At 37.5% G+C, this 16514-nt stretch overlaps 1 protein-coding gene across 1 annotated transcript; it reads right to left on the bottom strand.

Moving 5' to 3' along the window:
* Positions 1-2978: 2978 nt before the first annotated feature.
* Positions 2979-16430, bottom strand: LOC116768965 (heterogeneous nuclear ribonucleoprotein H2-like). The gene is made up of 8 exons (XM_032659900.2): positions 16134-16430; positions 15843-15971; positions 15028-15192; positions 14695-14833; positions 9488-9651; positions 9050-9156; positions 8851-8958; positions 2979-7090 (listed from the first exon to the last, which is right to left on the bottom strand). Exons 1-8 carry the CDS (start codon positions 16249-16251, stop codon positions 6989-6991), a joined length of 1032 nt encoding a protein of 343 aa, XP_032515791.2. The 5' UTR covers positions 16252-16430; the 3' UTR covers positions 2979-6988.
* Between the last annotated feature and the right edge of the window lie 84 nt (positions 16431-16514).

The following is a 16514-nucleotide window of genomic DNA, read 5'->3' as shown; positions in this document are numbered from 1 at the left end:
AGCGAGCAATCGTTACGCGTAAAAGCATTTAGAACACACCGCGTTCCGCTTTGTGTCTTGTATTAATAAAGAAGTAAAGACATGAAAGTCCAGAATGAACTATTAAGAATATCAGAGAGAAAACAGTTCGTAAAAGCTTTATCACTGACTCGATCATTCGAGTTCAGTCCTGAGCCGATGTTGGTGATGCATATTTAAAAGTTGTTCTGTTTCCAGCCTATTGAACATTATCAGTGTACTATAAGTGAGTGGAAATATTCAGGAGTGTATTATTTTCACTGAGATCTAATTTTGTGACTTACTTATATTCTTTGACTAAACCTATCAAGTTGTATATAATGAGTCCAAGTAATTTTACTTATATTTCGTACTAGCTTTTACCCTGGACTCGGAGTTTCTCTGGTTCTCTGACACTACGGCCACTGAACCCGAACTGCACTTCATGGTTCCACCCGTTTGGTTTTGGGATCGGGATTAAAAATTTAATAAGCTGATTATTTGAATAATGGGTAGGTATCACGATACAAGAATTTGGTGCACAATTTAACCGGCGTAATTTCGGGGTGGGGGTAAAATATGGCATACGTCCTTCTCGCGGGTCCCATCTATCTATATACCAAAATTCATCAAAATCGGTTCACGGGTTTATTCGTGAAAACGTAACATACATACAGAGTTACGTTCGCATTTATAGTATTATATATTATAGGGATTATAGGGGTAAGTAGTGGTGACATTACATCGATAATCCAAGGTTATGGTTACACATGTAGCTGCGTTTGAATCCACCTGAACATCGATTAACAAGATGAATGGAGTATTAGAAGCGAAGTAATGGTTACACATGTCGGAGTTAGAAGCTGAAGCCGTTTTTGAAAGAGTGACGTCAGTATAACTGACGTCACCGATGATTTTATTCTTGAATGTCGTCAGGATCTCAGACCCATGACGGTAACCTCGGAGACGGTTTGACGAACCCCCTTGCTTCGAAGAGGTCCGATCCCTGCAACGGCTCGAGTAAGACTCTCTCTAATCTGTACTCTCGCCTCTATTTATACCAACATTGTTGGGACTACACTTGCACAGGCGGCTCCGCTGGTGGTTATGCAGGTGACATCTGATAACTTCAACTACCCTCAATCATTAGTTGTTCAAATAATAAGAATTGCGCCGCTAGATAAATGACTGTGAGGTCGACCTGCTGTTTTGAAATGTAATTAGCATGTTTCAGATTAGCTGTTGTCACCAAGTCCTATTCAGTAGATTTCTACGTACATACGTACGTTCAGTAGTTTGTCTACGTAGTCTTGTTTGAATTGGGGAGTGTATATACCTAGTTAGTTATTGTGAAATCATTATACGAGTTAAATGAAGATAACTATTGTTCAAGGTATAGTTTCAGTCTAGATTTTTAAGTTTCAGCGTTACTTTCATTAATGTCTTACAAAATGGCTGAGGCCAGTATTTATAGTTTTCAAATAAAAGTTGATACTTAAATGTTGCCATTACAAAATTACAATGGTTTTATATTATAATTAATTATAATTAGTCAAAAATAATTCTAAGGATTATAGCCAGTATATTATAATCAGTACGGCACGGATGGCTCCACTTGTAACATGTACCTACTGGTGATAATATAACATTTCATAAGTAGGTATTGAATCTACAAGAAACGATCTTTAGAAAAAACGTTGACGTTGGCGGAATAATCGACAATTCCAGTGAATAAAACCATAGCAAAATTCTAAAACCTATCTTCACATGTCGTCAGCTGCTGCTTTGTATCATTTAAGAATACTCATTTCCTGTTTTGATGACGGAAATTATTCACTAAACTAAGAATCGGTTTGATATCAGAATAATTCAGAAATAAAGTAAATATAGGTAATGAAGTCTCCTCCTCACATTTCCAACAGCATAAGACAGATTGTTGATTTACCAGAGAAGTTTTGTGTACAAGCTTGATTTTAATACAAGACTTTGAAACACATTAACACATTAAAGGTGGTAGAGCCTAGCTGTGGTCAAATTTGCTGCAGCTCGAACATGGGCTGGCTCAACCGGGGAAGTACCACCCTCTCGCAGAAGATCGCGTGAAGCAGTCTTTAATGGCTGCGTTTCGTCCGATGAGTGAGAGAGCCGGTTGCCCTTTCCTTGTTCCTTTTCCTTTTCCCAACCTTTCCTCTCTCTCTTCCCCAAACAACGGTGGCAACGCATTCGCAAAATTATTTTGCGGGTGTCCATGGGCGATGGTACTACCTCCATCAGGTAGGCCGTCTGCTCGTTTCCTCCCTTTATCATACAAAAAAATTGCGCCACAACCAACACTGAAAGAATTACTTAATGATCACTGATCTCCCACGTTCTCGACGGATACGTAAATATTTCACTATTACAAACAAAGATTTGTTTGAAACTAAGCGTTTCGGATACAACGCGTCTTATTTTTTCAACTACATATTCTCTACGTTTCGGTTCCTTTTCCTATCTTAGATATATCATTACAAATAAAGTGTTACAAGCGGCGCCATCCTTGCCTTACTCATTATTATAATATACTATTAGTGTAGGATCCCGATATAAAACGGTCTTTACCGAGATGCTTGTTTGATGAAACATATTTTATATTCAATTTAATATGTCAATTATTATATTGCAAATGGGTCGAGTAAAAAATTTCTGTCCAGGATATAAATAATTATTAATTGAAAAAACATTGTTTTTAATATTTCACCGGTTAGATTATTAAACAATTTCCATATTAATCGATAGTATGAAGCCCATAGAATATGCAAACATTAGGTTGCCTTTTCTTTTCCCGTCATAAGTCCGGGTTGCCACTTGCCAGATATAAACAGGTAAAATGATAGTTGCATTTTGCACCGGTCTGATAATTTAAATAAAATTAAATTATAACCATGCGATAGAAAAGGAGAGAACGTGGCAGTCGATGTAGTGGAATAAAAAAATTCATCTATGAATTTATAACTTTTTTATTTGCGTCGATTGCATTTGCGGGTTACAAAGTGACCGCTTTGAATAAAAAATATAATGAAGAATCCGGTCATTTTTGTACAGAATATACAGTGGGTACATAATAATTTAATCTTTAAAATTGTCTTAGTTGATACAACTTTTATATTTTTTTCATGATTAAATAATTTTCAGTAAAATTCCACTAGGCTATTGTTTATTTTCGGCGCGTGATAAAAACAGTTGTTTATGAAATAAACAAGGACTTATATTGTACAGAAAAGATCAATATTCCGAGTAATCATTTAACTGTTCAAATCTTTCATTGATGAAATTATTATATAATTAAAGCCACATGGATGGCACTAACTTGATAACGGACTGCTTTAATACTGCTGATTCTTGCTTCCCAACGTGTACCGCTGAGCTTTTTTATACTATATAAACCCAAGTGATCGGTTAGGATTTTTCATCGATGAACAAAAGCTGAAAACGATGTGAACAACCCCTGAAGTACCTTCTCCAAGCAAAGTGACTGATTTTACGGATGACTTAGCGGCATCGCAGAGTAACGAGGTTATCAGTGGCGTGCACACCATAGATGCAAATAAGCACTGAATACCCTACCCATATAACAGCTAAACCTATATTGTTTAATTCTTACATTCTTTTAATCATACATTACGAAATACAAATGTTTACAGACATTTGATTCCCGATTTGTTATAAGTGCCATCTATAAACAGAAAGCGAAACATTCTCGATCGGTCGCTGCTAACTGCTAGCGCCGCTATGCAGCCAGAGCGGCGGTAGACACAACTACTCGGTGCTTATTTTCCATCCAAAGAATCTCAAGGACGATCTACAAATCTCGTGTTGTATGCAGAAAATGTTTGCATGTGAGTTGAGTGCAAAAACCTATGAATGTTTCTATTCGAGAAGCACTGTATCCTTTTTATCTTTTAAAATGTCGTAAAAAGTCCGTTAATTGTTAAATGAGACGGGACTCTCTGATTGGTCGATAAACTGTTCAGATATTTTTTTCGCCATTTTATTATTGAATATTGTCATTTGTCTTTCTAAGCGCAAGTGAATAAGTTTTAATTAGTTAACTAGTAAACTGAATGAATTTATTAACGAATGATGGAAAATTATAGCTGTGAGCTCAGTGCTAGTGATGTGTGTTTATCGAAATAAATTACGAGTAGATTTTCAATATTCTCGTTTGATAATAAAATAAAGATAATTACAAAGGGAAGGTGTGTGACCAGTTGAGAGTGAACTAAAAGAAAGGTAATGTTATTCGTTTTAATAAAAAGTGTTATGATAGTTTTAATTAGCTAGCAGGTTGCGTACACACAAATAAGTTATTTTGTTTCCTTGTTTGTTGTTTTCAAATAATAATTATAAGAATGTTTGGCTCTCCGCTGGATATTCCGATTAAAATAACTTTTATAAAGCGGTGATGAACAGATCGTAATCGTTTTAAGGTACTTTCGTGGCTCAGAGGCAGTCGAGAGATTCATAAAATATATAGATGTTTGTTCTGATCAGACTGCTGTCACTTTTTGCGCGAATGTTATCAATGATTAAATGATATTTATAAATAACTAATATTTTCGGTTTACTTCGCGTATTTTATTATATTAAAAACTACATACTCCCGACGTTTCGGTTACTTTGCAGCTATCCTGATCACGGCAGACATCTCGTATGCCCGTTAAAATAATAAATTACGCGTAGTAAGCCGAAAATATTAGTTTCGTTTAAATGAATACTTGTGAAAGATCTCATTATTATCAATAGTTTAGAGGAGGCAATTATGATGAAAATTTGTATTTTTTTTTCAAACATATTCTGCTTACCCTACCCCAAATCTCTGTGCATGGCTATGAAGATTATAGCTGTGACAGCCACACGGTACATAATCAGCTAAGGGATTCCTATCCAGAATTCTCCTTTGAACCCCAACATTTATTCCTTTCATGTTAGCCCCGTTGCCATAACCCTGACCCCTACAGTTAGTCAATTCCAGTCCATATTTATTTAAAACGTCAATGATAAGTTCAGTCAGTCTTTCACCAGTCGACTCATTGACAGGTATAAGTTCTAGGAAATGCTCTTTTACTGATATTTTATCGTCATCTGAAGATAAATCAACAAATCGTGTTGTCAGCGAGTTGTTCTACATGACTAATTTCTGGTCTCTGGAGTATAATCAGCTATAATGGAATAATATTTTGATTTCTTTGCGTGTGATGTGATATCTGACTTTACTTTTTCACCCACCGGCTATTTATTCAGTTTGAAGGTCTTTCCCGCAGTATTTATCTGAAACATCACCCTACATAGGTAATCGTAAGAGCTCCTGCATGACTGGTGCAAATTTGGTTAGCAGTTGTACTAAGCCCAAGAACTTTCCGTTATTTGGCTTATATAGTTTGTCGGAAGTACCTCTAAACGTCACATTGTTTTCATCTAAATGAAGTGTAATAAGCAGAAATCTAGTCAAAAGATTATTCCATCTTGTAGTTTCCTTTCTAATCGAATGTTGCTCTTAGCAATGTATTGTTATTCCTGTTTTTAATCGTAGTTCAGCATCAATCCATGAAAGGTAAAATTCTTATGAGAAGTGCTATTCTCATGAATTTTAACATTGCAGACAAGTGTTTCCAGTTGTTATATCCTCTACATACGGAACTCGACGTGGAACTACTATCAGATAAACGGCAACAAACACTATAAACTCGATCCTGACAAACGGAGTATATTAAATGGTCGGGGATTCCCGGTGAAATTTGCGCAAACAGAGCTCCGTTTTGAACACTGCGTTCCATTTTAGTGAAGCCAACATAACGATATTTTCGCTAAATTTAGGGAATTTCCGCGTAAATAGACTTTGAATAATGAGCGAGAGGAATTAACGCCGCTACTGCACATATGTAATATCTGTATGCTGTGTATCCACGCGGGAGTATCGCTGTAAATAAAGGAACAACAAAGTCGTTACATTTTATTAACGTTCAACCTTCTACCAACAGTCCGTAACAACAGTAAGTTCCCGTGTCGTTGTCTTCTAATGTGGTTCGTGTTTGTTATAAACTAATTCTACGGAACTCGGACGATACAATTCAATGTCCCCTCCAGTCATTGAGATCTAAGACTACCCTACCCTTCAGTTATTTTTCGAACAATTCTTTCTTTTGTCTTTGTATTATTTAAATAAAATACTACATTTCCAACGACCTCTCACCCCTACAACCTCCCGAGTCCGGTTCGAGGGATTCATCTACAAATCCAATTCGTCTCTTACTGTAGGAAATTTCTCAATTATTTCTCGACACGTGCAATGATTTTGTTAACTTAAAAATAGTATTATGATCTAGGTCACTAACACTCTGGTTATAATGTACAGGACGCCCCCGACCGGTGACGTCATCTTTATTATAAAACACTTATCACATACAATCCATATAAACATTTGTTCCGACGAGATGTATATCAATAAATAATAAAAGGAAACCCGCAGTCAGCGTCGCGGCGCCGAGCGCGTCGCGTGCGCACACGACAAGTCTAAAACAGCATGGACACGCCGCAACAAGGACGTCGGCGCTCGCGCGAAACAGTTTGGCCCCCAGTACCTCACGCCGCAGTCGGCCGACTCGCTCGGGGAACAGTCTAAGAATACTCGCCTAGAAATGCATCTCACTAATACTAGCGTCGAATATCGATACCTATACAATTGATTTATCTACGAGCCGCACGGACGTCGATGCGAGCACGCCCGGTACTTCATAATTAAGTACTACATTAACTACAGAGAGCTAACTTAATCGCTAGTACGAACAGTCGTGACGTTCGCCGAGGCGACGAGACGATAATATACATTATTTTATTCGAAATTAACAATATTTTTCAAAGCCATCGATCTACGGAGCCGGCGTCCTGAGCGACCGACGAGGCCGGCGCCGGTCGGCTGCTGCCATACAAAACGAAACCGAGCTCTGGTGACTCAGTAGGTGCGGAACGGGCGCGGGCTCTTGAAGGTCGGCGAGGAGTTCATGAACAACTCGATGTAGCGGTGTTCCATGTTGTTCTTGTCACGGCGCATCGCCTGGGGAGGACACTTGTATCAAACGAATAATATTATTGGCATAGAACAGTAAAAAGATCGGTTAAACACTACATATGAAGACCACCCAGCAGCGACATCTATACTGTCATGTGACATCACACACAAGACCGTTGCTATTCCCTGGTCCCCACACCACATTTAATTTAATAATAAACTACATGCTATCTAAAGTCTAAGCTATTTCACTGTAAATTTTCATTATAATCTGTCAAACAGTTTTGTCTCATTTAAAATGCTGCGCGGAGAGTCAGGTTTACGCTAAAAAAACAGCTGAGGGCAATGGCCTAGTAAGCCCAGCCAGATATTTATCCCGCTAAAAGTCCAACAAAGAAAAATACCCCTGGGTAAGTCCGAGGTGGCGGGGGGGGGGGAGATCTGTCCACCGGTCGATATAATCAGCAAAACCGGCACGAATACGGACTTGAAATGCCCTACGTGCGGGAAAAAATTACAAAAGACAAGCCTGGTATATCAAACACGTCAAACACACAATGGTGTTGAGGCAGGACAATAGTCGGTAAGTTCTTCGACTTTCTTTTCGAATAGAGTTGACCCTCATGCGTCCCATGATGAACCATTGACAGGAAACTACCAGGAGTCCAGACATCCGGACACGACTGAGCATTCCAAACATGAAACGATCGACTTGGAAACTGCACGACGATAATCTAGCGGACCTGTTAGAGCACCCGCGCTCGGAGCAAGGATTGAACGCGCAAGTAGAAACTTTCCAAAATACTGTTTACAACTACATAAACGAGAAATATCCACCTCAAAATCATTACGCTCATAAAGACAAAAAAAAATTTCAAGATAAAAATGAGGAGCAAAAAAAAGAGAAATACTAATAAAAAGACAGTAATCTTAAGCATCAACTAGCTACGGCGTTAAGGTCAATTCTAAAATTAATTCAAGGAATATCGACGGAAGCCGGACGACATCGCGACAATTTTGACCGGGCAAAACTAAAGAAAAACTTTGAGTTACCACGTACGTGAAGCGTTAGTCTTTCGGTAGCCAGAGTGCAAAAGATATAACAACCAACGAGCGATTAATAGGCATGGTGCGAGAAGGCACTACTCTATTAAAAGCGGCTTCGGATTGGACTATAATGACAGATACGTAGGAGGAGCAATATAAAATCCCAGAGGATATTTATGCGTCGGCGTCCAGACCAGACATGTTTCTGTATTCGCGATTTTATAACCTCGTTGTGCTAAATAGAGCTCATGGTTCCTTAGGAAACCGACGTCCCCAAAGACCATGCCATCGAGATCAACAAGTATTACCAGCTTCTTAGAAATAGGTTTGTTGTGAATTTGTAAACCTTAGAAGTGGGAGCGAGAGGTATAACGGCTAAATCTCTCTCCAAACTATTAAAAGACTTGGGCCTGTCCAGAACTTATATCAATTCATTCTTGGATCGTACTTAGAGGGCAGCCCTAGCAGGTTCGTTTGAATTTGATTAGTAGGGAGAGGAGCTTCGACGGTGAAAGTGAGCATTTAACGCGCGTTATATAGGGCCTCGTTAAACTTATACCTGGGTCGCAAGTCCCAGGCACTGTTGAAGCTCCTCTCCCTGCAACGCCATGGACCCGGCACCCGCACGGTGAATCCATTGAAGGCTAAGAGGTTTCGTCTCTGTGTCGTGTTAGAGTAACAAACATCCATCACCCTCACAAACTTCGTCACTCATAATATTAGTATAACGTTCATCATGTGTGGTCTGCGAACCCTACCCTCATGGCGTCCTCGTGACACTCGAACTCCACGTCCGCCTCCCCCGAGGGTCGGCCGCTGTTGTCGTAGTGTATGTTGATATTCAGAGGACGGATCGGCTTGAAGAACTGAACAAGTGAAACAACGTATTAATAGAATCGTTAGCTGATTTCTCGTTTTGTGAGTGGTGTGTATTGGTATGATGGAATAAACACTAACATATGCGATGTCCTGCGGCGTCGCCTTGAACGGCAGCCCCCTCATGTGTACACAGTGGCTGGAGCCCAGCCGGCCGCCGCGGCCCGTGTACGAGCCTCCCGAACCTCCTGACAAACGCACACACAATCAATAACGATCATTACGTATTTAACTTATGACAAGTTTTCAGAGTCAGACATTAATCCTCGTAAACGCAAACATGCCAAATATTTGATAGCATTACATCCGACCTCTGTAAATTCCACTTCGAACATTATTTTTTATCACATCTCACTAATCGTTACAACTAGTCTTGTCATCGGCAGTAACACGTGTTGAGGTCCCCAACCATCGACTATACATTAGGACACTCTTATTGCTTTCGTTGAGTTATGAAGGATGAATACAATACGTCAAGTGCTCGTGTGAGTTCTCTCTACAAACATAATGTAGACGCACCTCTGGCGAAGGACCCCCTCCCCCTGCCCCCGAACCGGCCGGAGAGCCTGTCGTTCCTGTCGTAGGGCGTGGGTCTGTATCCCCGGGACTTGAACCCGCCACCCTCCAGCCGAGCGCCGTACGCTCGCACCTTGTCCGCTGAACTTAGGAACACCTCTATGTATCTGGAATAATAATATTTCTTTTAAATAAACGTTATATACTTAATGTTCTTATTCTTTGGGTGCACATGTATTACAACGCCAACGAAAGGAGATAAACTTTACAAACAAGCTTGCAGAAGTTAATAAATTTTTATTTTTGTTAAGAAACTTTGATGTTTTAATTATTCATTAAATTTACGGCGTGATATTTATAAAAAATGATACCTGGTTACTGTGTGTTTTGTAATATGTATTAAATCCAGGTTTTTTTTTACATAACTTACTGACATACCATGTTACTATAATAATGTGACATTACAGCACAAGACACTGTTTACAAAATTTATTTCTTTTCGTTGGATACACTAGGGCTTAACACGGATTAACTCTTTTTACGAGACATTTTATTAAATTCCAATCCGAATTCAATCTGGAATCAAAAAGTGATAATAGGGAATATGCATGTGATTGAAAAATTAACCAAAAGTTTCATACGTAATATTAATTGCTAAAAAATATACACACATTAATATTTTTACAAATAATCATGTTTTCATTATTATTTTTAATTATTTTAAAGTATTAATTTTCACATTCGCTATTTTTTCGCGAACGCATTACCAAACCCTACGCTATTGGTGGATCAAAATGTGACGTCATCAAACGCTGCCAAGGATATTTCAACAGGTCATTTGTATGAATATAAATTACTAGCTGTGCCCGCGACTTCGTCCGCGTGGAATAGTTATGTTGGGCATCATATTTATTTTAGCAAATAACCTCCTCAGCTTTATAAATTATAGCCACGACTTTGCCCATGTCAATTTCTGTTATTATTGTAGACAATTAGGTTTTTAAGTTTATAAAAGTATATAATTATTTTAAAGTACTTCTGCGTAAATTATATTTTTAGTTTTATTTTCTTGTGGTAGAACATATTGGTTTTCTCCGCAACCCAATCTTGACGACGGGACACATAGTTAGCCGTGCGGAAAGCACTCTTGACTTAAATCGGTTCCTACGTGTTTAAATGTTTGCTCCTGTGATTTATTTAATATAACGGCGAAATGTAGCTTACCGGGAATGTGACTTGTTTTACAATTAAAATAAATCATTTGGAATCTTTGGGATGCGAGGTATAAGCACTGTTTGACCAACTGCTGGACCAGTCAAAACTATTGCAACTATCACGTTATTGCGTAGAAATTTGATTTAAAGTCTAAAGATTTTTAAGTAAAATTATTGGGGCGCCTATTTTTGACTTAAGAGAATATAGGGGAAGGTCACTTGGGTTTAAACCATTAAGAAACGCCTGTGGGTAATGGGCCGCCCTTTCTTGATCCATTACATTATCCAAACATGTGTAGGTAACTATGTCTCCTGGAAGTTTACTTAAGATTAGGTCGTTTATTTCGTCCACGCTACTGTTTCTCGCCGTCGATATTGCCCTTTGACAAATCCATTGATGATCTTTATTTTCCATTTCTCTGATTTCAGGCTAAAATTTCGATATTAAGACCTGAATGTTACTCACTCTTTCTCCTAAATCGCCATCAATTTAAATTTTATTTTCAAAATGAGGTACTCTCGCGTCTCCTATTAAAAGTAAATTTGAAGGAAAAGTTATACCTCCCCCAAATGTGCTCTCATATTTGTAGTTAGTTTTAAGATGTTAACAAACTTCCATAATGGGGAAGTTTTAAGGTGAGACTTTACAATGCCTGCTCGAGTTTCCCTTACTATTACTGGTCAAATTTGTCCTAAGTCCCCAGTCAACATAACAGTAATCCAACCCATGATTTTATCACAGCTTCTAATATCTCTAAGAGTCCTATCTAGAGCCTCTACATGAGCTCTATGTACCATGGTACTTTCGTCCCAGATTATTAAACTGACATCTTGTAAATCTTTTCCCAAAGGGCCATTTTTACGTATAGAGCACAAGCTATCTTTCTGTAAAGAAACAGTTAGAGGCAGTTTAAAGTGGAATAACCTATGATCCTGTAAATGACGGTTGCAATATAACATGCTGGCCAATATTAGAAGCACAACATCTCTTAAATGAATATACTCTTCTGTTCTCAATTTTTTCTTTTGATGAAGTCAAGCCTCTCAGAAATATTTTTTGCCGCCATATCAACACAATATTGGTTGAATAATCCTTTCGAATAATGTATGCTGTTAAAGTCATTTATTTTCACCATGAGTCTAAATGCATAGAACTGCATACGTGATACAGTTTTAGATCTAGCAGCAGTATTCTGCTGTGCAATGTTTATACAGTATCCGTAATTACCAAAGGGAAACATAAGATCTATGAATTTTAGCAGCTCGTTGAAGTCCACCATCTCTCGCAGTCAATACAATATATTGGGGACCCTACTCTTTATCTAGCAAAAGAACAGCTACTTCATCTACTATCGGCACATCATACCGACCTCGATGCTCGTTAGGAGGTTTCACATCAGCATGAATAATAAGTTTGAAGCCATTCGGTGGTCTATTTTCCAGATCGTATTTAAAACTTTGAATATACTTATTATTATCGTGAAGATATGTTTTGAGAACGACGATAACATCGATTTGCAAGTTTGGATTTATATTTGAGCACAAGGATACCTGACCTGCATGGGAAACAAAATATATTTGCAAAAAATCGGGTTTTGCTCCTTCACTTGGAAGTAAGTTACCAATCAGGTGATAAACTTGCCCTTGGACTTTAAAAGTGGGCACAAGGTTTCCCTCACGAATTTCTTTGGCTCCAAATGAAATCGCCAGAAAATGTGTATTATATTGTCTGGAGTGATTTAAGAAATGCTTTGATGATGGATGTGAGCCTGATATCAGTTATTTAAAAACTGGAGTTGGTTCCGAAATTATAAGTATATTTACTTTGCCGCCACTACAACACAGTGCAGGAGCTTCAGTCACCTAATTTTTTTTGTTTGGCTTAAGTTGCATATTTTATCCATTGTGCCAATATCAATATCATTTAGCTCAGTATTGTCAATGGTGCAATCATAAGCAAACACAACATTTAATAAATTAAATTGACTACAAGTTTTGCTGTGCTAATTGATGGGCTCTTTCAGTGCTTGATTCCCGATCGCGGTTAGCCAAAGTTTGGGATTTCTGTGAGCCCAAACGTTGAGAACATTCAGCACTTTGTTTCCGTTGTCGGTTTGCCGAAGTTCGGAAGTCTTGTGAGGTCTAGTACGGTTTTGTTTACTGATCGCTCATCGATTAGCCAACCTATGCATATTTTTATCCTCTGTTTCATTGCTGCGCAAAACTCGCAGCCGCTTTGCGGTAGCAATGTGCCGAGAAAACAGAGTTCTTTTTCTAGGCAATATAGTGACGAAAAAAGAACGTAGGAATTAAAAATTTAACCAAACCGTAACTCGTAATGAAGAGAAAAACAAACGTATGGTTAATAATTAGGAACCTAATTATTTATACCTGTGTTTGGTGCTCACGTAGATCGGATAACATATATGTCAAAATAAATACCGTAAAACGTAAATAAGGTAAACTAACTGTATACTTAAACTAAAACCTAACCTAATAAGAATAATTATGACGCCTATTTGACATCTGTTTACCTGTAGATGACACCTATTTACGGGTATTATCTACAACAAAACAATAAAAGTGTTAATTATTGTCAAATTATGAGAAAGAAAATACTACCCTTAATACAAACAAAATATAGTATTATAAAGAAAACTATGACACCTACTTATAATTAATTATCTACATCAAAGCTGAAAAAATAATAATCACAGAGGCGAAAAGAGGCCGTCTTCTCGAAAAAGAAGAATGAATAAATGATTAACAACAACGAAAATTTAAAATTATGCTGAGAATATATAGTAGGCACTTCGCCACACAGAGTAACTGAAGATTTGAATGTTATAGAAGTAAAATGCCCTTCATTTAAGAAAGAAATACACAGCACAGACTCAATCCAAAACGCATTTTTACAGTAGAACTAAATCATTGCTCCGTGTTGTTTGAAGTGACTTAAGTTCTAAAAAGAACGTATTGTTATCGAAGGACCCTTTCATTATAATAAGATGATAATATTTATGCTATAAACACTAAACTGAGGAATCTGCGAGACAGACTCCGTTACGTTCCGAGTGTAGTGACGTCACAAAATAAGACAACGGCGTGTGAATCAACCGAGAATTAAAATAGTTGCAATTATACATTCCCAGCACATGTTATATAATTATGAAAGTGTTTTATATTCATTATTGATTATATAATTACTCTTAGAATGAATCAAAAAAAAAGACAAGATCATGCACATTCCCTATTACAGTGGAACTTAATTTGTACGGCACAAGTACGGTCAAAATATGTTTTATGACATCCATATCATATCGCATGAATCCCCTATCTCCAGCGTCATACAACTGGTGCATCTCATATAAACCGGTGGCCGTCTTCCGCGTCCCTCCGCCCGCGCCCCTCGACCTTGACAACTCAACAACTAATGCACTCCAGAATGCCAATATTCATAACAGACTGTGATAACATCAACTAAACACAACGAGTCCTTTGATGTCATCACAGCGTTAGCATGTAGCATTCTAGAAATGCGGTAAAAAATTTAAGCCCTTAACTAATTAACCCAAAAATGTATATAGGTCAAACACCTCTCACATACATAGAAACTATGATTTATAGAACTACCCGCTGTTATAATGTTGTTTGAGTAATTTATTTTCTATAAATCACAGATCCACTGATGGGGTCCCATGTTCAGCCCCCTACACCATGAACCATCACTGTTGTTTCATGTGTCACAAGTTAATGGATAATATCGCTTTTACATTGTGATTATGTATTTAATTTTTTTTTAACAACAAAATGTAACATATATTAGTATCTGTTTGTATTGTCGGTGTACATAGAAAGAATGAAGTCTCTCATCAAACAAGATGTTTGCATCTAGACTCTAGACTACTACACGTGTATGTTCAGAGATTTGTGTTGTAAATAAAGCAACATTGCCTATCATTCTCCTCCCACCACATGTAAACAATATCCCCCCACCTGTGTCCTATTTTCTCCATGTCCCTGTCAAGAGCGTCTCGAGCGCTCTGCTTGTCTACGAAGTATACAAACGCCTCGCCGGAGGCCCGCCCCGTGTGATCCGAGAGCAAGTGCACCCCGTCCTGGACCACCGACAACCCTGCCCCAGCGATAAAGCAAGTTTTAGGACTAAAAGCTTATTTTACACATATGTTTGGACTCATTGTCGGATTTCAATAATATTTCCATAATGACATTTTTCGTTTTCCTTCTACTTGTGAAATAACAATAAATTCCTGCACGGCCCCGAGCTTCATGAATACTTATACACAATCAGTTCATCTTCACACTCACCGTTGAAGAATTGTATAATTTCCTCTTTAGAGCAACCAAAAGGCAAGCCCCTCAATTTTACTATTCCAAAATCATCAGACACATTGGGTATAACATCAAAACCATTTTCACTCTGTCTCATAGCATTTAACGCCCACTCCATGTCCTGACGATCGGTGGAAAAGACTGAAACAAAATGTTATTGTTACTTTGATGAGAAAATGCATACCTACTGAGTAACAGAAGGCTATAAATGATATAGAAATAATAAAAAATGCAGCATTAGAGATTTCTACTTCACTGCACTTACATCACTTACTTACAAAATATGCAAGATGCCCATTTAAGAACAATTCTTAAAAATAAACAATAACTATCAGTAATATGCCTAGAATGAGAGAAATACATGCCCATTTTACTATATTCCAGCACAAGAGACTGCTCTGGACATGTTTTTACAATTGTCAGGATAGCTTATGTAAAAGTTTTGGTTACAAAACACCTTAAAAAAATATAGAGTAGAAAAGCCATAGGATAAAAGTTTAAAAAAATCTGCTTCCAAATATATAACATCTCCATGTATATACAAAAATGTGGACAGGATTGTTAATAGCCCAAAACCTGTCCATCCATAAACATTTTCAGATAACAAGTCATTTTTAATGGAAACATCATTTTGATACATAACAGTTATATATGTGACTTCCTAAACATAGCCCATCATATTTATTCCAACAGAATTGCAGCCACCATTAAGAATATGCATATCTACTAAGAGTATTAATAAATTTTATTATATAATGTCAATAACTGAGATCTTATAAACAAGTGTTTACCTTCAATGTACCGTCTGCCAATATTTTCTTTGTCTTTTTTCAACGCGTGAGTGACATCGTCTTGACTCTGCACCTCTACGAAACATTCTCCAGAAGGCCTACCAGGTCTAACCTCGGTCAAATGGACTCCTAAAATAAAAATAAGATACTACCATTAATGTAAACTACTTAACCTAGGAATATTGGTAATTTGTTATTGATTACGATTTATGTATATAACGCCATTAAATTGTTAAGCCCTCTAATCTGCCTGCCTAAATATTTTTTTATAATAAATGAATTTAAACTTACCATCTTTATCGTTTATAACATTTACGCCGCTTAGAAATGTGAGGACATCTTCAGCAGTAGTGGAGAAAGGCAAGCCCCGTAGTTTTATAATATAGCTACCATCACCGGATCCCAACATTGTAACAAATACTTTAATGTATAAATAGTTTAAAAATTCTCCGATCTTTTTGCTATGAAATCCCAATATAATATTTAAGCACAACCAGAGAAGAACTAACTCCAAGTCCACGGTAAAAATAGAAAATTCTAAATTCAGCGTTGTGATTCCTGAATGACGTCGCGTCCTTCCGACTTTACTTTTAGAGGTACAGATTATCTCATAACTCATTGTTACTTAACTCCTTGAAGGGGCTTAAACTTGTAGAGAAATATAGACCTTTT

Source organism: Danaus plexippus, chromosome 5, assembly GCF_018135715.1.
Source record: "Danaus plexippus chromosome 5, MEX_DaPlex, whole genome shotgun sequence".
NCBI classification, from domain to species: domain Eukaryota; kingdom Metazoa; phylum Arthropoda; class Insecta; order Lepidoptera; family Nymphalidae; genus Danaus; species Danaus plexippus.
The sequence above is the reverse complement of the archived record's forward strand: the minus strand, read 5'-3'. Positions and strand labels throughout refer to the sequence as shown.

Bases quoted from the DNA above. Each gene is read 5' to 3' on its own strand.
- LOC116768965 (XM_032659900.2), bottom strand. From the start codon at position 16,251: ATGTTGGGATCCGGTGATGGTAGCTATATTATAAAACTACGGGGCTTG. The intron at 15,193-15,842 runs GTAAACACTTGT...ATTTTGTTTCAG, and splicing joins TGGCAGACGGTACATTGAAG to TCTTTTCCACCGATCGTCAG. The intron at 9,652-14,694 runs GTGGGGGGATAT...TTATTATTCCAG, and splicing joins ATGGAGAAAATAGGACACAG to ATACATAGAGGTGTTCCTAA.